Here is a 23,010-nt window from a genome sequence, read left to right on the forward strand (position 1 = left end):
ATAACTTTGAACTGTGTCTGTGAGCATCTGTGCTTTACCTTGATTTATTTTGTGCATTCGTTAGCAAGATGTGTCCTAAGGTATTTGCTTCTTTGCTTTATACCATTTCAGTTTATGAAAGGATTCATAGGAATACTCTTTCAGGTAGTGGGGGAAACCTGTATATTCAAAATTTCAAAAGACAATCTGGAAAGCAGCAAGAGAGAAGAGTGTCATCACACACAAGGGATCTCAGTAAGATTTTCAGCAGACTTCTCATCAGAAACTTTGGAGGCCAGTAGACCCTGGGCCACTATTCTAAGTGCTAAAAGAAAAAAGTCATTAACTAAGAATCCTATATCTGGCAAAACTGTCCTTCAAGAGTGAGGGAGAAATCAAGACATTCTCATATAAACAAAAGCTGAGGGAACTCAAGACCATTAGACCTTCCTTTCAGGAAATGCTCAACAGAGTCCTGTAGGGTGAAATGATAGGACACTAGACAGTAACTCAAAGCCATATAGAGAAATAAAGATCTCAATAAAGATAAATAGATAGGCAATTATGAAAGCTAATATTATTATAACAATGGTTTGTAATTGTACTTTTTGTTTTCTGCATGACTTAACAAACTAATACATTTAAAGAAAAAAAGAACTATTAGTACAGAAGCTAGTTTTACTGTAACTTTGGTTTGTAATTCCAAATCTTGTTTTCTGTATAATTTGAGAGACTTAAGCATTTAAAAGAATTATTAGTCTGTTTGGGGGCAGACAATATATAAAGATGTAATTCTGTGACACCATGAACTGAAAGGGATGGGGACAGAGCTGTATAAGAGCAGAGGTTTTCTGTGTTACTGAAGTTAAGCAGGTATTAATCCAAATTATAGTGTTATAAAATTAGGATCTTAAATATAATCCCTATGGTAACAACAAAGAAAATAGCTATAGGATATAAACAAAAAGTAAATGAGAAAAGAATTTAAATATTTCACTCTAAAAAATCAACTAGGGCTTCCCTGGTGGCACAGTGGTTGAGAGTCCGCCTGCCGATGCAGGGGACACGGGTTCGTGCCCCGGTCCGGGAGGATCCCACATGCCGCGGAGCGGCTGGGCCCGTGAGCCATGGCTGCTGAGCCTGCGCGCCCGGAGCCTGTGCTCTGCAGCGGGAGGGGCCACAACAGTGAGAGGCCCGGGTACCGCAAAAAAAAAAAAATCAACTAAACACAAAACAGGACAGGAATGCAGAAAATGAGGGACGAAATGCTATAAGGCATATAGAAAACAAATAGCACAATGACAAAAATAAGTCCCTTCTTACCAGTAATTACTTTCAATGTAAACGGATTAAACTCTCTAATCAAAAGACAGATATTTGCAGAATGGATAAATACATGATCCAACTACATGCTGTATACAAGAGACTCCTTGAGATGCAAAGACATAAACAGATGGAAAGTGAAAGGATAGAAAAAGATATTCCATGCAGAGAGTAACCAAAAGTGAGCTGGGGTGGCTACCAATTGATTAGAAATCAATAACAGAAGTAAAGCTCTGACAGCAGAAATGATTTCTGTTGTCCTCCTTATGTTTCCAAAATGTGAATCAGACCCTGAGACATTCTCCTTTTAAACCCTGTCCCCAAATATTCCTAGGCAGAGGAGCAGTGGCATATATAGTATTAACATTGAAGCTGGAATTTATTTTTTGAAATTTAAATAAAGCTTGATTTAAACCTAAGGATAAAATATCTTGATACACAGCAAGAAGAAAGAGTTTTCATATTTTATTTTCAAAAAGAATGTAAAAGGAGGGTACACTTGAGAATTCTGGTATGATTTGACACACAGAATACATAATTTTTACATGCTTTTAAAATAAAGTCCAAGATCTACTTCTTGAATTTTTTGCTCTAAAAATTTTTTATTGAATACAAGTCTTTTGTCCAATTAAAAGAAAATTTAAATAAAGCCTGAGACTCTTTAACTGCAAAATTCTGTGGAAAATACCATGATGGCATTTGTATTACAAATCTGAGAGACTATTTATATTGTGTTTTATGCATGAATTTGAATGAATGTTAAAAACTGTTTTTTCCTTTTCCTTTCTATTTATGTAGCAAGTTTATCTTGCAAAGATTCTTCTATAACAATCCTTCCAATATCCCCCTACGGACCTCCAATCTTAATATACCTCTCCAACAAAATAAACAGTTCATCTTTGAATGCAGTGTTTGTCACAAATGACAAAGGGTTTTCTGTTAGAAATTCAAAACTTAAGTTTTTTTTATAAGAGAGTTGATTTCAGTGTGGTTCATTCCATTTCTTTAGACCCTCCGAAGTTCTTGCCCATATCCTCCACACCCCAGCCAGAACGACGGCAGCCACCCCAGAGACGACATTCCATTGAAAAGGAAACACCCACTAACGTGAGACAGTTCCTGCCAGCGTCCAGGCAGAGCTCCCGGTCTCTCGTAAGTAACCGACAGACTCTGCAGAGTAACTTGCGAGCAGTTAGAGGGTCTGGAATCATTAGCTTCCTTGAGAAACTTCCAAAAGCTAGACTGAACTTTAAATAACCTTACTGGTTTTTAGTAGCTAAAGAAAACCAAACCTAAGAGTAACCCAAATGAAGTCTAACCATTCTTTGTTCATTTAAAGTACTTTTTTTTTCCCAGAAGACTTATTAATGGTTGAAAGTATGGATATTTATTAAAGAAATACTTTCTTCCTTTCAAAGGGCATTAATCCACTTAAAAATTGTTGAAACTAAACAGAAAACTTAGTGAAGTCTGACTACAGTAGACTCTTTTATTGAGGCAGAAGTCCAAGGGGAGAATTTTGATCCATGAAAAAGCATTGTTCATTGTTTTCAAGCATGTTTTGTGATATTGGAGCCAAAGCAGCTATTTGGACGGGTTGACAGTTTTTGCTGTTTTCCGGAGACTTCCAGGCTCATGTAGGGGCTACTCATTTCTCAGACAGGGTATGTGGCACACAAGGCCCTTCCAGGAAGAGCTAACAGGTCTGCCAGCCAGAGAAAGCCTGCGAAGACTCTTTCTGTCCCACTTGACTTCTAAAATACTTGTAGGCAAGATGCAGGGCTTCAGTCAATAATTCTACCAGCAGCCAACCTGATACCTAATTATTCTTCAGATTCTCATGAATAAAACACTGGACTACACTCAGTCCATACTTTTAGGCTGCGATGAATCATCAGGGGTTCAAATGAAGCAATGACAGAGGTCCCTCTGTCCAGGTGAAGGGAGATAGTATGGATCTTGTGAAGAAACGAAGTTTGAACCATGCTGATAGTGTTGAAATTTGATCAGTCTTCTCTATTCCCAAATAATGTGATTAAAGAACTAATGATTTCATGGCAACTCCTGTTAGGATTCCTCTAACTCCTAAATAATCACCACACACTGATATATGGTGAAGTACAGCCTCATCAGTGGTTTACCAACTGAAAAACAGAACTCTGACCAACCAGGTTCAAAGTTTAAAATCCAAAGACTTTTGTCAGTAAGTTATTTAGCAAAATACACAGTTATTGTCACAACTGGAAAATATTGTCACAACTGAAAAAGAGAGAACTCCTTTTTTTTTTTCCCACAAGTCCAGCGATTAGGAGATTCTTTTATTCACAGCTTTTCCTAGAAGTCAGTTTAGCATTCAGCTGTGTTCCTGGCCTTGTGATCATATGACATCATTGTTGAGGTTAGGCTTAAATTTTAAAATTATCAGTGTAAAGAAACTGTCAGATCGGGCTTCCCTGGTGGTGCAGTGGTTGAGAGTCCGCCTGCCGATGCAGGGGACACGGGTTCGTGCCCCGGTCCAGGAAGATCCCACATGCCGCGGAGCGGCTGGGCCCGTGAGCCATGGCCGCTGAACCTGCACGTCCGGAGCCTGTGCTCCGCAACGGGAGAGGCCACATCAGTGAGAGGCCCACGTAACGCAAAAAGATAAAAAAATAAATAAAATTAAATAAAATAAATAAAAAAGAAACTGTCAGATCAACTACAAGGATTTTTTGGCTAGTGATGGAAGCTTTACCAAGAAAGGCCCGTGAGGTATATATTTCCTGGTGAAGGGGAACTCAGTGTGTGTGTGGTCCGGCTGTCAGTTTTTTATGGAGAAGGAGAGGAAGATACAACCCACATGCCATGGCGGAGAAGGGGCTCAGTGAGCAGGCAGGGGAGACCTGTGGTCGGCACAGAACTCTGCCCCCGAAGTGCCTCTAGACACCAGCTGAGACAAAAGAACCTCCAGGTCAAAGTCCTGACTTTTCTTGCCAGTAGTTTATCTTGGGAAATCCATAAAATCACACTCCTTTAATGGTAGTGCCATCTAGCTTGGTAAGTATTGTTTTTAAAAGTATGATAATTTAAAATTTTAGCTATGTTTTAGAAAACATGGAAATGTTTTGTATTTATAAGCTCTCAACTAAAAATGGCAGAAATGTCTTTGTTGTTACTGATTTTCATTTTTATTGTATCTTCCTCCCTTTCCTTAGGATGTTGAAAGTGTAATTCTTTTCATCATTTGGTCAGATGATTGTGGATGACGCCTCTAAATGAAGGCGACTTGTTTTTAAGTACCGACCGGGGGAGGGGTGGCTGCGTGGTGTATGTTTCTGCATTCGCCTCTGGCCTGCATCCCACCGAGCCCTGTGCAGGAGACTCAGTGTTCACAGGACAGCCGAGTTCCAGAAAGCTTAAGTGTTGCCGTGTGAACTCTGAGGTTCTCTAGGCATGGTTGGGCTCCTGACTGATACATGTGGATGCAGACGATGGCATGGACTTGCATGTGGAATCTACCATTAACATCCTCCGTGGTGTTTCTGTTTTGTTTATTTTTGTTTCATGCTCTGTAATCGCTATTTGTAGGTCACTCATATTCAGCATTATTTTCTCCTTTTCTTTTTCCCCTGCCGTTTTCTTTTCCTTTATCTACTGTTCAGGTTCCTAGGATAACCAGAGTATGGCCAACGACACCTTTCCGACCGCTTTTTTCTACCCTTCAAACAGCTTCTCTGCTCGGCTCTCACCCTTTGGAGGCAGCCTTGTTGGGGGTAGCAGGGGCTATGTATTATCTGTGTGAGAGAGCTTTTACCAGCAGGTGGAAATCCGCAAAGGTTGGCCTCTTTCTGCTGGTTCTGGGAATTATTTTCCTCTCTGCCTCTTCGGCAGTGATCCCTCAGCTACCGCACTCTGCAAAAATTAACAGCTTAGATGGACACTGTGCTTCTGTTGATTCCAATCTTTGGTAGATGCGTAGATCACACCATGATCTCAATTGACGGGACGACAGTGAAAGGACAACAAACTCAGAATGCAGCGGCATCAGCACAGAGGAGCTGTGGGCGGTGCTTCTGAGCCCCCTGATTGAACCACGTCCCCCCACCCCCCACCCCCCAATCAGGGCCTTCCCCCAGCCCAGGGCTGCCCCACCCTCAAAAGAGCCGTTGCCCATACACTCAGCTGCCTGGCCAGGGAGGCTCGGGCACTCTTTCTCTTCTCCAGCACCTTTAAAGCTGTGTTGTGATGGTCAGGATGTTATGTGGTTGTTATGAAAAATCACCGTGCTTCTCTGTAGAGAGAAATTTGAAGTTTTTTTAAATTGATGTGATTATTTAAAATATTTTAAATAATTCTCATTTTGTATTGTTTTTGAGATTTTCATACAGAATACATTTTTTAAAGGAAGTATAATAGTTTCCGAACTTAAGTGGGATAAAAAGCCTCGGACCATATTGAGGTTTCCCCTGCCCCCAGTGTGACCCAAGCTGCTGACCTGCTGACCAGGTGTCGGCAGCCGCCCAGCCCGGCTCTCCACCATCCTGTTTACCAGACCTGTCCTGGATAAGCAAACCAGCAGCTGGTTTCTTTTTCTTTATGACCCAGCTTGGTTTAGAAAAGAGACTGAATGTAAATGAGGTACAACAGATTCCTTTCTCTTTATTTGCCGTGAAATACAGGATAAATCTCTTCTTTTTTTCATTTTAGATCTGGCCCTGTGAGCACATGGTCAGATGCGGAGGTGGCATTTAATCCTGTCCCTCCTGCTGCTGTTTCTGAAGATCTGCTGACATTTTATTTTTATTTTCAACCCTCCCCAAACAGTCTGTCTACTAAGTCTACATGTGACTTTAGACAGAGAACACCTTGAAATTTAAAGGTGAACTTGAAAAAAGAAAAGAGTAATTAAACTTAATATTTGCTATTTTTATTTAAATCTGCCTTCCTTTGGTTTACTAAAAACAAAAACCAATGGTTGTTTTGGATAATTGTCAAATATCTGCTACTTATTTATGAAGTTTTGGCTAACCAAGAACACTCTATAAAAGTATGACCATTTCCACTTCTCTGGCTCAGTAACCAGATTATACACCATGCTCTCTGATTTCTGTGCTCCCTAACTCTGACCCCTTTTGAATGGTAAATATAACCAGAATATTTAACAAAAACTCAGCCATTTTAGTGACATACGTAACAGTGAGTTCTAAAGGCACATCTGCTCCTGCAGTATATTGTAATCTCTGTTAAAACTCTTTAAGATTTAGCTTCCCTTTCCTAAATTTGGAAGCCATACTGAAGCACAGAGCAGCCAGAGAATCAGAGTTGTGCTGCTCTGGTCCCTGGAGTCCATGCCATGAACTGAGGTCAGTGCCTGCTGCAGGTGTGACCTGGCCCATTGTAACAACGGGGACTAGGCTCGGCTCATGGGTAACCCTGAGTGCTCTTCACATTTTGGGGCATCAGCATCTCAGCAAGATCTGTTAAGGTTTAATTTGGCTTTGGGGATGTTGAATTAATATTTTTTGTCAGTTGAAAAAATAATGAAAGCTATTCTAGTAACTATTATTTTCTTTCATGTTGCATTAAAGTTTTGTTGTCCTTGGGAAAGCACCAGAATTAAAACATTAGCATTTGACCTGATGGAAGGTATTTTACTAAAGGGTAATCTGCTTGAAATTTTAAAAAAGAACAAGAACACAGAAAAATCCACTATTTCTTATTACATCTGATGGAACACTGGATTTGTGCGTGGGTCAAAGCAGTAAGTTGGAAGTGTGCTTGACTGGCCCCTTTATGACTTGAGACTGAGGACTGGGAGCTGCGGGCTGTCTGGGTTGCTGTGTGTGGAGCATCCCCGCCGCCCAGGCGTCGCAGCTGTGACGTTGGCACCAGCACCATCTTCCTAATACATGACAGCCAATCTCAGGGAGTGGTCTTCTGCTTGTTTGCTAGATTCATACGTTATTTTACTCCAGCTCAGCAATATTGTCACATAGGTAACTGTCAGAAAATGTACGATAGTCATGCTTGTTGCTGATGAATAAAGATGACCGTAGGGATACTTCTTATGAACTAGGTCAGAAGCTGAGAAAAGTTGCTCTTCAGACGTGTGCAGCTGACCCTACTATCTGTGCACAGTTGTGATGCCCAGCGTTCGGAGGCGAGCCCGTTCCCACACTCTGTTCTCAGGGTCAAGCGAAGCTCAGGAAATATTGGACATGCCAACTTTTAAAGCTCTTCCCATTGAAAGAAAATTGGGTAATGGTGGGTTTTTTTGAGTATATCAGACATTCTAGAGCACATGAATTATCCTCCCACCCTCCAGATACTAAGCTCTTCATCTTAAACGTTCAATTGCACGATTTTTTCCAAAACATTTTTAGCAAATTTAATCTTCCCTAAGTTAGCTTGAACAGAGATGATTTTGTATTGATTATTTGTAAGAAGCAGTAGTTCTGCAAACTACTTTTTTTTTTAGTAAATGCTAATGTTTTTCAAGTTTGCAACCTAGATTTATTTTTGTTTTTCTCCGATTGAAAGACAGAACTAAATGTTAAAACTCCATAAACTGACTGCACTCATAGTCCTGTGCTGTCTCCTTTGGCTTGTTTGATTCCAGAATGCCTGTGAGCAGCACTATTGTGTGTGTGGGCGTGAGTTACAGTGTGTGTGCACCGAGGACATCGGGGTTGTGTCGCTCCGCCACAATAGCCCTTGTGAAGTCCAGCAGGGTGCGGGCGCACAAAACCGTTCTGTCTTTCTACTGGGCCCACCAATCAAGCGCAGGGCCGGCTGGGGAGCAGATGGTGTGAGGCTCTTTATTCAGTGGGATCAGTTACATCAACATCTTCCTCCACTGTTGTTAGGGAAACCATTAACATAAGACAGCCAACTTCGATATTTATCGTCAGAGTTCTCTGAGTGTCTCCACATCTGTCCAGTGCGGACTGTACTTCCGCAGTTGTTTAAAAGTGATGAGAGATCTGGAGAGAGTGGGGCAGCCTGACGAAGTACCTGCTGGCTTCCAGGTCCAGTTCCACTCACACTGTTAGGAGTTTTTAGGCTGTGCTGATGTAACTTACCACTAAATAACGCTTCTCAATATCGATTACTAACCACCTTCTTTTGGCTATTCTGGGTACCACAAATCAGTTTTTAAAACAGTACCAATGTTGTAGGTTTGCTATTTATCTATTAGCAGATATATACAACACAAAAGTAAATAATATCTTTGTGTAATCATGGGAGAAAACTGACAGAAATTTGGTTTAGAACAATAACATTTTTTTCCCAAGATTTCAATGCATAGATATGTAGCTCCACTTCATGGAATAGAGATACCTGAGGCAAAACAACTAAACAAATGTGAGGAAATTTTACTAATTGGAAATTTCAGTGGCTACAGTGTTTCACATGGTCCCGGAAGTTTTCTGCCATCTCTTGTCTCAGTGTAATTAGAAACTGTGTGGTCCCCAGAGTGAGCCAGCTCTGCTCCAGTGTTTACTGGGAAACCTCTTTTCTTCTCTGAAGCTACTAACCAGGTGACTGATCTGAAGGGGAACTTTGCCTTGCCAGAAGGGTGGTGGGAGCTTCTTATTCATGTGGAATTTTGAATTTCAGGAGGAATTCTGCTACCCAGTGGAATGCCTAGCACTTACTGTGGAGGAGGTGATGCATATTCGTCAGGTCCTGGTGAAGGCAGAGCTGGAAAAATACCAACAGTATAAAGATGTCTACACTGCTCTGAAAAAAGGAAAGGTAGAGCCACTTACAGTTGATGGATCAGCAGGGTTAGAAGATTGGTCGGTCACAGGCATGTCCCCTGAGGACACTGTCTGGTGGCCAGATGGCATAGGACTTTGGGGGGATTCTAGGAGGTAAGAGGCTTACCCCGTGGCAGGCAGTCCCTTTTCTGCCTTGCTCACAAAAGTATTTTTATTTCTCCCTGAGAAATTGAAAACCAGAAGGTTAAAACCACCATAATAAATAATGGTATGCCTTCATAAAACAAGGTCTGCCCTTAGTTGTTACACTTTTAAAGGATTGTAGAGAATATGTATCTGAGAAACAGAGAAGACTTTTTCAGAACCTTCTTCAGGTTGCTTTCATGGTGGCAAGACCCTTGAGAACTGTGGTCTTTTATTACCATTTAAAGGTAGAATTATAATCAAATACAGAGCAGATTATAATTATCACAGAACCAAACTTAATAAAAGGGTCTCTAAATGCTCTTCTCCCTTTGTCTACTAAACTTTCCACATATAAATGTGTGTCCAAACATGCAAATTAGGAAATTAACTATTGGCAATGCCTTTTTCTCCTTTAAAATTTTTATTTTTTAGCTCTGCTTTTGTTGCCGAACCAGGAGATTTTCCTTCTTCACTTGGTCTTATACCTGTCAGTTCTGTAAGAGGTAAGGCTTTTGTAATTGATGACAGCAGTCAAGGATCCACTGTTTCATCATTTTTCTCTGAGGAACAATATTAGAAATAATCCAGTCTGTTATCATGTGCTGTGCTTGTAAGTTAGTAATAGTGATTGCTTCAAGAGTGGACAATTATTTGATATTAAGCCTGGAAAGTTTCTCTGCATGTATTTCTTTTCATATCCAAGATAGGTCTAATAATAATATGTCATGTTGAACAGAAAAAAATAGATGTGACTGTCACGTGATCCCAGGATAGACAAGTAAGAAAATCCCAAACAGACGTAAGTTGATCCTTTCATAGGACAGTGTAAGAGTTAAGTTTTACAGTGTGATTGTCTTTTTGGCAATCCAGTTGTCTCAGTTTGTTACGTTCTGATAGAAGAAGCAGAGAGTCCAGGGGACTTACTGTAGAAATTCACAGCCACGCAGCCTGCGGCTTCTCTAACTCTGCAGTTGCGTTCGTGGTTATCACGCTGAGTAACACTTCTGATTTTGTGTACAGGCCGGTGTGCTCACAGTGTTGCAAAAAGGTAAGCTAAGCTTAGTGAAATCACAACTTGTGCTAATTTTATTGACTCTGCCTCTTTAACAGTACTGCTCATTCTCAGTTTTATTTGGGATACTAGATGCGGCTGCCCTCCAAGCCATACTCCACCCTTCCTATCTTTTCATTGGGACCTTCTGCCTTGCAGAGAGGGGAAAGTTGTATGAGGCCAGAAAAACCCTCCACTGGCCACCATCGGCCACTTCGGAGCATTGCCAGGTGAGCAAGGGGCCGGGTCTCCAGAGCATCCTTTGTGAAAGGCGAGAGCTCTTTTGAGGACTATGGTGATATGGTGGGGTTTTGGCTTGCAGGAGTTTGGGTGGGCGGGTGGCTTGGTTTTAATATAGTTTTGACTTGTACACAAACCTCCAAAACTTGCCAAAGGTCACATGACAAGGGATGATGGCTAGCTCCCTGAAAGATACTTAATCTCTCAGTTTAATTTTTTTTCTACTTTGGAAGTAATTACTTTTGTGTGTCCTTTAAAAGTCATCTTTAAAACTGACCTTGTTTTCAATGGAGTTGAAAACTTGAACATAACAGTCTAATCTTTCTTTCCTTCTTTAGTTTTGAAAAAAATCTTTTTAATCCTGTGTTTACAGTAGTCTGTGATAACTTCGGCTTACTTTCCTATTGTAAAGGCAGAAATAAAGCTTTATGCCAAGAGCTGACAATTTAAAAGAAAAAAGGTGCCCGAATAGCAATCCCTTTGCATTTAATGCAGAGTAAGGTTAGTGTTGGTCCTTAAGAAAGACAGGAGGTCAGACCACACGCTGGCAGGGCCCAGGGTGTTAGGGTTTTATGTACCAGCGGCCTCCTATTTGGGAGGGACACTGGTGTTGGTGCCAGATGCTGGATGGTGGCCATTCTGCATGTCAGGGTCTGTGGACAGTGAGGTGAGGGAGCTGAGAGCCCAGCAGTAACCTGTACCCGAGGTTCCTGCCCCTGTGCTCAGTCCCCATCCTGACCTCTGAGTATGGGCTGCTGTCCATGGGCTCAGGCAGGCGAACTATGGTCTGTTCTTTTCTGCACTAGCTCTGTGTTCCTGTTTGGTTTAATTAAAATAGTGAATGAGTAGATGGTTCCTAGTTATTTCCAAAAACTATCCACAACATTTATGATGATGTTGGTCTAGTTAACTCCAGCTCTCTGGAATCCAAATAGTCAGTCACCCAGATATAGAGAATTGTTGTGGAGCGGGAAGCACATTTGATAAATACGAAATGACAAGAAAGCTGGTCCAAAGATAATTTTTCAGGATTTGTCGTAGGATTAAGATAAATTTACTTCAATTTCTTATAGTCTCACCTACCATCTACAGTTAACTAATGTTCATTAACCATGACACAGGGTCACTGGAGAAAGAACTTGAAGTTTTCTCTGAATCATCAGAGAGATTAGCAACATGTACTTCATTTCATTTCGGTTGTTAAAGTTCATGATCTATCTACGTATAGTAGTCAGGTGAATACTCTGAATATCCTGTTTTCCAAAAATTCTAGAAGGGATACTAAGAGCTTTTAGTAGTAGTATTTTTTTTAATATAACGTTATTTATTTATTTTTATTTTTGGCTGCGTTGGGTCTTCGTTGCTGCGTGTGGGCTTCCTCTAGTTGCAGCGAGTGGGGGCTACTCTTCGTTGCGGTGCGCGGGCTTCTCACTGCAGTGGGTTCTCTTGTTGCGGAGCACGGGCTCTAGGTGCACAGGCTTCAGTAGTTGTGGCACATGGTCTCAGTAGTTGTGGCTCACAGGCTCTAGAGCACAGGCTCAGTAGTTGTGGTACACGGGCTTAGTTTCTCCGTGGCATGTGGGATCTTCCCGGACCAGGGCTCGAATCCGTGTCCCCTGCATTGGCAGGTGGATTCTTTACCACTGTGCCACCAGGGAAGTCCCGTATTATTATTTCTTAGTAAAAGGTTTCCTGGTTTCTTTCGTTAAAAAATTTTCTTTTTTTTTTTAATAATTTGACATGTCTTTTTAAAATTTTTGGCTGCATTGGATCTTCATTGCTGCGTGTGGGCTTTCTCTAGTTGTGAACAGGAGCTACTCTTCATTGCAGTGCACAGGCTTCTCATTGCGGTGGCTTCTCGTTGCGGAGCACAGGCTCTAGGCACACAGGCTTCAGTAGTTGCAGCACACGGGTCAGTTGTCATGGCACATGGGCTTCAGTAGTTGTGGCGCACGGGCTTAGTTGCTCCGCGGCATGTGGGATCTTCCCGTACCAGGAATCGAACCCGTGTCCCCTGCATTGGCAGGTGGATTCTTAACCACTGCGCCACCAGAGAAGTCCCCAAAAATATTTGGAAAGTTGTCGCCAATTATAACTTCTTCTTTGGACAACACTGACGTGACTAAATCACCCACCCATTCCATCATGTTTTGCCAACAGATTTACTTTTTTTGCACATATTTTCTTAGTATTGCAGTAGAACTATAAGTAACAATAATGGATGTCGTAAATGTTTTGTTTTTTTCCAGATTGTCCTCAAAATCCAAGTCTGTGGACAAATCAGATGAAGAACTCCAATTTCCCAAAGAGTTGATGGAGGACTGGAGCACCATGGAGGTGTGTGTAGACTGCAAAAAGTTCATTTCAGAAATCATCAACTCAAGCCGGCATAGCCTGGTGCTGGCCAACAAAAGAGCCAGATTGAAAAGGAAAACGCAGTCTTTCTACGTGTCCTCGGCAGGCCCTTCGGAGTACTGCCCTTCAGAGAGGACCATCAGTGAGGTCTGAGCCCCGTGCATTTGTGTGCAGAGTCGCATTCGTGAGAGAACACTGAGCGGGGCTGTCTTCTCGCCGCAGTTAACTGGTTCGGGTTTGCATGAGATCAGGGTTTTGCTGCATCACACTGTTCCACAGACTGAACACTGTGTTCATATCAGCCAGTCCCTTGTCTGCACTGAGAGAGGACAGTAGTTTGAAACTTGCTTCTGTGTGTGTGGTGATTTGGAGGCCAGAAACTTTTTCCTTAGTTCAGTTCTTTACTGTCCCTCAAATACTTTTCTGACTGAGGCAGAAAGCTTCTGGTGTGAGAAATCGGTCTAACACAGGCGTCAAAGTCAGCACAGTCTAAGAAGTAAGTCATATTGGCATTTCCACCCGACAGTGTTCCTGCCTGATGCACACAGATCCCTGGAGGCTGGGCCAGGCTGTTACCATCTCACAGCACAGAACCTACAAGGATTTGCTCATGCTCTCAAACTGGTTTTAAATTATTGTTGCTCTGAGATAAAGACTCGGGAGGGACTTTACTCTGCGCTCCAGTACAAAGCATCTGAATAAGCTGTACGCTCAAGTGGGCGCCCATGTCACCCACGCTGTGTCTGTGCCCGGGCAGTGGGGCGGTGTCTCTTGAGGCAGGTGCAGGGCTTTCCTTATCTTGAATGTATTATGGTTACTAGTGGTTTTATATTGGAGGTCTAAGATTTAAAGTTTTGTGGCATTTGGGGACAAGGGCAGGCTAGAAGTTTGTCCAAAAGTTGAGTATTTTGGCCAATAGGAGAAGGGCTGTGAGTGCGTCGGCCACGCCGCAGGGAACGAGCTGGAGCGCTCACATTTCCAACCGCGGTTTTCATAACTTTAGTCTCGCCATCACGACTAAATTAAGCCACAATTTGGTATCTGAGGTCTCAAACTGAAATTTATTTTTATAAATGAATTTTAGAAACAAAAACATGGTCTAGTTCATTTAAAATTAACCTGCTGATAGGCTTTGTGGATGCTTTTTGCACACATTCTCCTTGTAAGTGACTTGAGTAGGACGGGTTTTGATGAAGCCAGGTTGAGGCGGCACTATACACTGTCATTTCTCGACTTGTGTGGCCCATTCCGTGGCCATCTTTATGATTTTGGTTCACTTGGCAGACCAGCCAGTCAAGTTGCCAGTCATGTTTGGAAGCTCGGTTAATGCACATGCACAGCACTCTCTAGAACACACCTGTAGTCAGCACCGCTCACCAAAAGGCAGGGCAGTCACACTTCACACCACCTCACAATACAGGAATATTTCTATAGCGAATTAATTAACAGTAATACCTCAGAACTGCCCTGGTAGTGGTTTTACGTGACTGAAATTTATAAATTAGTAAATGGCTTAAAATTACTTACACTTACAAAATAAACTTTACCAATTGACTGAAGTAATGCATGTTAACAGTTTGTCTGTATTTGCATGTAAAAGTGGGCCACCAGAGAACCCTTACTGATTATGGAAACGTTTAAAGTTTTAAAGACTCTCACGTAAGAGCTTTAAACATTATATTGAGTGAATCTCATTTATAAAATTTTGGTGCGGGCTTCCCTGGTGGCGCAGTGGTTGAGTCCGCCTGCCGATGCAGGGGACACGGGTTCATGCCCCGGTCCGGGAAGATCCCACATGCCACGGAGCGGCTGGGCCCGTGAGCCATGGCCGCTGAGCCTGCGCGTCCAGAGCCTGTGCTCCGCAGCGGGAGAGGCCATGGCAGTGAGAGGCCCGCGTACCGCAAAAAAAAAAAAAAAAAAAAAAAAAAAAAAAAAAATTTTGGTGTGAGCAGCTTCTAAACAAACAAACAACCACCAGGAAGGGTGCAAGGGAGATGGGGTGGTGTTTGTATCCATGCACAGACCAGACCTAGGAGAGTGTACTTTTTAAAATAATGACTTGGGCTTCCCTGGTGGCACAGTGGTTGAGAGTCCGCCTGCCAATGTAGGGGACACAGGTTCGTGCCCCGGTCCGGGAAGATCCCACATGCCGCGGAGCAGCTGGGCCCATGAGCCATGGCCGCGGAGCCTGCGCGTCTGGAGCCTGTGCTCCGCAACGGGAGAGGCCACAACAGTGAGAGGCCCGCGTACCGCAAAAAAAAATAAAATAAAAATAAAATAACTAGTTTTTTACAAGTGTTATTAAAACACAAGAAACTAAACCCCCTAAATGAGAATCCTGTCCACATTCACAAGGCACATAAAATCTAGCACATCTAGTCTTTGACTTCACTTCTCCAGGTTTGTGACACTGTGCAGGTTGTCTGGGCATTGTGGGCACCTCTTAGCAGAGCGTCCACAGCACTGTCCACAGCACTAACAGGCTTTGCCAAGTGTATTGAAGAGGTCAAGTGGGTGGTAGGTCTCCGTGGGACAGTTTGCAGAAAGTACAGTAGAAAAGGGCACATGGCACAGCTAATATTGTAGAAATCAAATCAGCATCACTATCTGGTGCCAAAACAAATTCTTGCATTTACCCCCTCCCTCATCCATGGCATGTATCCCCAGCACCTCAACCAAATCGGGTAACTTCCAGAGGGTCATTCACTGCCAGCCTGTGGGGCATGGTTTCAGTCCTCAGCCTCCTTTGACCTGAGGCCTAGCTTCCTCCCTCCCTTCCTACTGGGATAACACACCTTCCCAGGCCTCCTCTTTGTCCTGGTTGTTGGCACTTACTTCTGGTCTGACAACAACAGCATCATTGGCTGGCTGGTCTCCTGGAGCCTGATGTATCCCAGTGGGGGGCTTCACTTTCACCCTCTCCCTCCAGGCTCACACCCTCCCTTGCATCCCCTGCCTCATGAGCTCACCCTTCTCACAGCTGAACTTTCTGTCAGTTTAGGATAGATAAGAAAGCTTGTAAATACTGTAATATAGTAATTAATATTTGAAAGGCGTTCATTCAGTGGACAATGAGAATTAACTCTCCCAAGGCAAGTAAAAGTTAAATCAAGTAATTGATTTGTACATCGACTTAACAGTCTTACTAGATTTCAAGTCTTAGGCCTTTCAAATTAAACCAGAAAGTTGTTATGTAGGAGTTTTTAAAATGATCTTACATTTGATGAGATCCCATGAACTCATAAACTCATGTCATGTGATTAGCACCGTGAGCTCATACCATGAATTTTTTAAGGCTTTTATTTTTCTAACTGTATTAATAAATGTTGGACTGATTTTAGGTGTCACATAGGAGACATGAAAGTTTTAAATTATGTTGCTGTTTGCTAAAGCAAAATAGCAGACAATTTTGTACATGCAAAACTGCTGAAGGGCCGTGGGGAAATGTGTACACGTTGACCTGGCTTCCTGTGTGTAAAAGTCAAGGTACTGCTGGCATTCAGTGTGACATGACAGTACTAAACGTTTTCCATTAAAGTCTTTTAAAATTTATCGAGGGGAAAATAAATGACTTTACATCATACCTTCTTTGTGGAGTTCCTGTTGTAAAATGATGATGTCTTTTGGTAACTAGCTGTTGGAAACCACCTAGGTTGGGAAGACAAGATATATTTATATGACATCAGCAGTTTATGATCAGCTTGAGAAATACAATCTACAAGGACCACACTGGAAAAATAAATGAATATGAGCAGTCACCGTAACTCTGCTGTGTCACCGAGCAGCCTGCCTCCTTTTTCAGCTCAGCAGGGTAGGAAACTAAAATCTATAAATAGTATATATAACAATTATTATATAAGAGGTCACATCTATGGCGACAAATTATGTATAGAAAGATAAAGCTTTTATTTTTTTTCCTAAATCGAATTCCTCAAGGTATATATTCTTAAAATGTCCAATGAAGAAAATTTCTTGCTGTAGCTCTTAAAGGGTCGAGAAAAAATGAGGAAGATTAAACCCAGAATGAATTTAGGAAAGTTCTTTTGTCTTTATGTTAACTAAATATAGAGCATCATTAGCCCTTTACGTACCAAACATTACATGATATTGAGTGTGATATTAATTCATTACTTATTTGCCAGATATATTTTAGGCTCTTCTTCCGCTAAAGTTTCTCTGTGACATGTGTGTAACAAGATGTCAGCTCATAATTCTAATGTTCACTGACTTTCTGAATCCGGGTCACAGCCCTTGCCTTGTGCCTCCTGAATTCCAGAGACACAGAGAGGTCGGGTACCAGGAAGGGAAGCTCTGGGTAACCCTTATTTAACTGCAACTTTCTTTTTCCTTCTCAGCTCCTGTTGAGAAGTTGTATAGTTGCAAATCATCAGAGTCTAGAATTTCATAAGGAGAACTCTTCTAGGTAAGGGCTTGATTGTGCATATGATGTGTTTCAAGACTCCAGTTACACACATACATACACATACATTCATCAGAATGCGCCTTCTTCCTGCATGTCAGCCTAAGGCCCACGTCTAGAAACATCTCCCTTTGCTCATCCAAAAAAATTTAAGAGCTAAGAACCTACTTAATATAAAATTCTGCTTGCACTAATTAAATGTTCAGGTGCAGTTACCTGGCAGACTGAATTCACAATGCTGTTCTGGCTCGTTCCATTAAAATGTGTATGATGTATATATTTATCTATTTAGAATAGATTTTACTGTGTGGAACATTCTACAGCTCTGTTTCTGCTGTTGAATTGTGATGCTGGTGGCAAAATCTGAGCCACTTCCTTACCATCGAAGTAGTGGAAGTAAAAGGGCTTCAGAACTGACAGGACACAGTTCTCTAAAAGTGGGCTCTTGAAAACTGGGGCATTAATTAAATTTCACTTATGTCCCTGGGGCTTAAAAGCTGAGGGATCACCTGGATGTTCCACTCACCCAGGGGGCCAGACGCTGGCTCCTGTACTAGGAGTGAGTGCTCTCAGAGCAGCTCCAACGAACGTGACTGTCTATGAATTTAAGAAAAGGCAGAACTTCCTTCCCTCAGGAGTGGCTAGAAAGAAGGGGCAGCCTCACTAGAAGTTTGCCCTTCTGTATAATTCTTTGCTTTGATGTTCCCATGTAACTGCAGGAATCATCTGTTGGTCCCTGGCCTACCTCCCCCAGTAGTTCCTTTCCCTAGGGTAACACAGCAGAAAATGTCACACCCCAAACTTTTCCGGGAGCAACAGTGTTTGGGAGAGTGGAAATGCCAAAGAGAAATTGAGGATTTCTGGAGAGCTAACCTGAATATCAAATTCCTAAGCAAACATGGTGTAAAAGCTGCAGGAAATCACTTGGGAGAAAGAGAAGGAACAGCAAGATTCTGCACAGGTAAACCTCAGCAGTGTAGCTCCTGCAGCAGGGAGCCTAAGGTGTAAACAGAAAACAGAATAACTTCTCATTTAAAGGGAAAAAACTTTGATCTTAAACACCCCAAAGACAGAAGAAGCCTGAGATTTCAGCTGTCCACCAAGGAAGGGAAGATGACTTGGGTCATCCTACCACAATCTCAAGGTCATTTAAGGAGTCAGATTCACAGACTGTGAGCTTGGACTGAGCACTGTGGGTGTAATTGGCTGGACACCCCCACTTCTGCGCGGCTCCTGTGGTGGCCTAAGGCCCTCCTCCTGGTGCAGCCGGTGGTGGGCACACCTCCTTCATGGTAGGAACTGGAGCTGACTCTGCTCCACAATGGTATTCACTTGCAAAAAGAGCTTTATGATAACTGGAAAAAAAAACACAAACTAGTCTGTAATTAGTGAAGCAGAACCTTCCAGCAGTACGTGGTCTCAAGTATCTGAAATGGTTCTAACTAAACTGCTCCAGCATGGCAGCAAAACAGCTATCAGACATTGGGAAAGCACCTTAACATTTCTGGATTTCTGTTTCTTCAATTTTAAAGTGAGGGTGTTGGATGAGGTGGTCTCTGAGGTCACTTTTAACCAGGAAAGACACAACACACGGGGTCAAAGAACCAGTACTGCACAAACACTGAACAGTGAGTAACCGAGAGCATGACCCACTGTAGTGAGAAACTCAGAGAGATCTCTGTGCATCCACGCCAGCACTTTTACTGAAGCCAAGTGTTATTAAACAATATTTCTCTGTATTGATGACGAACCTGATTATATTACATGAATGCAAGAAACAGTATATGCTGCATTTATTTGAAACTTGGGGAGGCAAAGGCAAGTTCAGTTTTACTATTTGCCGTAAAGAACCTGAGTCCATCTCCCAAAATTAAAAAACAAAACAAAACAAAACAGAAAGATGAGTTGACATATTAACAACAGACCAAAAAAACCCAAACACACACCTCTGCACCCACCACTTTGTGTTGGCACCATCCGGTTACTGGTGGTTCATCTCCCAGCCCTGCACGATGGAAAGACATGGTCTGTCTTGGCAGGTCTCTGTTCCTACAGTGTGACGTGTGCTCTTGTCAAGACGTAAAGGGAAGCAAGTAGCTGGAGGGATGACTGCATGTAACAGACTTTTAATTGTGTTAAGTGGAAACAAAAGTACAGACAACTCTTGCTGTCCAGCTTGATCAAAGAAATAGTTACCACAGCTACAGGGGTCCCCAGTCTACACACCTCCCGTGTGTGGTAATGGGACCCCCCAGCCAAGAAGCTTGTCTCTTTGGCCCTCGCAGTTCTCAGCCCTGATGAAACACGTCGAGGGCCAGGCAGATGCTTATGCTCTGCCAAGTTCCATCACTGAACAGGTCCAATAGCTGGGATGGAGCCCTTGTGTCATTCACGCAGTCGTTTACTCTCTGGTTCTGTCTCACAGCTCTACAGACGGGGCTTCCTCCCCGGCCAGGGGCTGCTTCTAATAGCTTCTCGACTGCCATGTCTCTGCAGTGCTTCCTGCCCTTCCTACTCCTCCTGCATCTTCTTTTTCTCCACTGCAGTCAGCATCTATTACATTGTTTCCATGAAGACACGGATATTTGTCAGATTTCTTTACCACCACGTCCCTAGATTTGGAAAACTATCTGGCATGCAACAACAGGTGCTCAAAAATGTTTGTGGAGTCAATGAATGAGCAGGTTCAATATGGAAATGAGAAAAAGTCAGCAATACAAAGATGGAACCATCAACGTCTTCAAAACAGCTGACACAGTGTGTAGTCTGTGCTCTTTAACACGTAAGGGCCACGTACAGCCCTGTGTTTTTCCTTTAAGGCAGGAGTACAATCCTAAGTCAACAAATCACTGCAGGCCTAACGTGGGCAATTAGAATAGGGAGGCTTGAGTCAGCAGCTCATGCATCTGTTGGTTACCTGCAGCTCGCAGAAACCCTACTTGCCAGTCTGGGTTTCCGACCCCACTCTTGTAAATGCCACTCATCACAGTTCCTCTCCAGGCACTCTTCCACTTCCAGAGCCCCTGGGTGGAGCCACCATGTACAGCCCAGCCTCCTGACCCAGGTTTTTTCCATTAACAAATTGATGGGCAGATGTTAAAGACCCATAATCGAAGCCACTACATAAATGCAAAGCATATGTTTATCAGCACTGAGCTCGTACTCATTACCTTTTTACTACTTGCCCCTCTCATAGTATGGTAGTAATCATAATACTTTGATTAAAATTTATGTGCCAACTGGGCTGAAATAAAATATATTAAATGATTTCAAATTTGTCATATTAAAATAATTTGGCCAAGAAAAGAAAATAAGGGAAGATAAAAGGTAAGCTTTATGGGCTTCCCTGGTGGCGCAGTGGTTGAGAGTCCGTCTGCCGACGTAGGGGACACGGGTTCGTGCCCCGGTCCGGGAGGATCCCACATGCCGCGGAGCGGCTGGGCCCGTGAGCCGTGGCCGCTGAGCCTGCGCGTCCGGAGCCTATGCTTCGCAACGGGAGAGGCCACAACAGTGAGAGGCCCGCGTACCCCCCACACACACACAAAAAGGTAAGCTTTATGAGATTAGATATTTTGTGCTGTTACTATGAATAACTTTTAAAATATTTTGCTGATTTTTAGTAGCTAATGATAGCTACCAATAATTGAGCATGTTACAGAACTACTGAACCAAACGTGATTTCACTCGCCTGACACAGCAAAGCTAATCTACTGACACTGGGTTGTGAAGGGAAGTGCGGCAGTTAGCGCAGGGCACCCAACATAGGGCCAGGCAAGGAGAATGGGCAGCTCATGATCAAAAGACCCGAACTCTCTGATGGCTTTCAGGTAAGCATTTTTAAAAGCAAGGTGAGGGAGAGGGTCAGGGTGCCTAATCAACTTGTGGACGTTTGTTTGATTGGTGGGTGGTGAGGTAACAGGGTGGTATTTCAGGAGTCAACACCATCAACCTTCTGGTTCCGACCACTCTGGGGGGTCTGTGTGCCGATGGTCAGCGTGTAGTTAACTTCTCCACCTGGTGGGGGATTTAGTATCTGCAAAACAACTCAGGATATGACTCAGGATATTTTCTATTGCCCTTGAGGAAGAACTAAAGGTCCTTGACTTTGTTTTATGGCTAAACTATTGTTTTGACTTGCTTAACTGTTTTACTTTGTTTCTGCATTTTCTCACTTCTCTGATTAAATCTGTTTGGAAATTGGGGAAGGCCTAGGAGGCTAAAACTTTTCTACAAACAAGAGGCAGGGGACACAGGAGGGTGGGATCTGTCACAAGGAAGGCCCCACAGGGTCCTGCCCGGTTTCAGTCCCCCCTTTTCTTTGATATTCCTCAATCCTGAGGGGAACAGGGATGATGAGTGCTCTGGCTACTAACTGCTGAATGGGGGCAAAGCCAAATTTTCAGGATAAGAGGAAATAAAGTCATTGACTTCATTATTTTTTAAAGTTAAGGTATAATTGCTTTACAGTGTTTCAGGTGTACAACAAAGTAATTCAGTTATACATGGGTGTGTGTATACACACACACACGTATTCATTTTCAGATTCTTTTCCCTTATAGCTTATTACAATATACTGAGTATAGTTCTCTGTGCTATACAGTTGGTTATCTGTTTTATATATAGTAGTGTGTATATGTTAATCCCCAAATCCTAATTTATCCCTCACCCCCATTCCCCTTTGGTAACTGTAAGTTTGTTTTCTATGTCTGTGGGTCTATTTCTGTTTGTATATAAGTTCATTTGTATCATTTTTTCCACATATAAGTGATGCATGATATTTGTCTTTCTCTGACTTCACTTAGTATGATAATCTTTAGGTCCATCCTTGTTGTTGCAGATGGCATTATTTCACTCTTTTTTATGGCTGAGTAATACTCCACTGTATGTATGTACCACAGCTTCTTTATTCATCCATCCATTGATGGACATTTAGGTTGCTTCCATGTCTTGGCTACTGTAAATAGTTCTGCTATGAACACTGGGGTGCATGTATCTCTCTGAATTAGAGTTTTTACCTTTTCCAGATATATGCCCAGGAATGGGATTGTTGGATCATATGGTAACTCTGTTTTTAGTTTTTTAAGGAACCTCCATGCTGTTCTCTGTAGTGGCTGCACCAATTTACATTCCTGCCAAAACAGTGTAAGAGGGTTCCCTTTCTCCCACAACCTCTCCAGCATTTATTATTTGTAGATTTTTTGATGATGGCCATTCTGACCAGTGTGAGGTGATACCTCATTGTAGTTTTGATTTACATTTCTCTAATAATTAGTGATGTTGAGCATCTTTTCACGTGCCTGTTGGCCATCTGTATGTCTTCTTTGGAGAAATGTCTATTTAGATCTTCTGCCCATTTTTTTAAAATAAATTTATTTATTTATTTTTGGCTCTGTTGGTCTTTGTTGCTGTGCGCAGGCTTTCTCTGGTTGCGGCGAGTGGGGGCTACTCTCCATTGTAGTGAGCGGGCTTCTCACTGTGGTGGCCTCTCCTGTTGCGGAGCATGGGCTCCAGGCACGCAGGCTTCAGCAGTTGTGGCACCCGGGCCCAGCAGTTGTGGCTCGCAGGCTCTAGAGCGCAGGCTCAGCAGTTGTGTTCTGCCCATTTTTTTATTGGGTTGTTTGGGTTTTTTTGTTATTGAATTGTATGAGCTATTTGTATATTTTGGAAATCAATCCCTTGTCAGTTGCATCATTTGCAAAATTTTCTCCCATTCCATAGGTTGTCTGTTCATTTTGTTTATGGTTTCCTTTGCT

At 42.6% G+C, this 23,010-nt stretch overlaps 2 protein-coding genes across 10 annotated transcripts in view; one reads left to right on the forward strand and one right to left on the reverse strand.

Annotated features, from left to right (window-relative positions):
- The window catches only part of SPIRE1 (spire type actin nucleation factor 1), a 206,946-nt gene extending 190,526 nt beyond the window's left edge, over window positions 1-16,420 (forward strand). Inside the window, exons 11-17 of one of the 3 annotated variants that reach the window (XM_073790478.1) lie at window positions 2,312-2,454; window positions 4,944-5,117; window positions 8,902-9,039; window positions 9,624-9,694; window positions 10,212-10,239; window positions 10,336-10,472; window positions 12,732-16,420. In XM_073790478.1, the coding sequence (XP_073646579.1) occupies window positions 2,312-2,454; window positions 4,944-5,117; window positions 8,902-9,039; window positions 9,624-9,694; window positions 10,212-10,239; window positions 10,336-10,472; window positions 12,732-12,990 (950 nt within the window). In that variant the 3' untranslated portion in view covers window positions 12,991-16,420. The remainder of the gene's footprint in view (window positions 1-2,311; window positions 2,455-4,943; window positions 5,118-8,901; window positions 9,040-9,623; window positions 9,695-10,211; window positions 10,240-10,335; window positions 10,473-12,731) is intronic. The other 2 variants (XR_012325292.1, XM_033837521.2) reach the window with 2 other exon arrangements.
- PRELID3A (PRELI domain containing 3A) overlaps window positions 1-23,010 on the reverse strand; it is a 111,567-nt gene that overhangs the window by 20,790 nt on the left and 67,767 nt on the right. The window contains exons 6-8 of one of the 7 annotated variants that reach the window (XR_004521529.2): window positions 18,131-18,254; window positions 16,422-16,485; window positions 5,400-5,572 (exon numbers count right to left, since the gene is read on the reverse strand). The exons of 2 other annotated variants lie outside the window; for them this stretch is intronic. Coding sequence is in view for 3 of the 5 variants with exons in the window: in XM_073790479.1 (XP_073646580.1) it covers window positions 18,138-18,254 (117 nt within the window). In the remaining 2 variants the exon portion in view is untranslated. Of the gene's footprint in view, window positions 1-5,399; window positions 5,573-16,369; window positions 16,486-18,130; window positions 18,255-19,033; window positions 19,263-23,010 lie in introns of those variants that run through there. 4 more of the 7 variants (XR_012325293.1, XM_073790479.1, XM_033837523.2 and 1 more) reach the window with 4 other exon arrangements.

The sequence above is a fragment of the Tursiops truncatus genome, chromosome 13 (genome assembly GCF_011762595.2).
Source record: "Tursiops truncatus isolate mTurTru1 chromosome 13, mTurTru1.mat.Y, whole genome shotgun sequence".
NCBI classification, from domain to species: Eukaryota; Metazoa; Chordata; class Mammalia; order Artiodactyla; family Delphinidae; genus Tursiops; species Tursiops truncatus.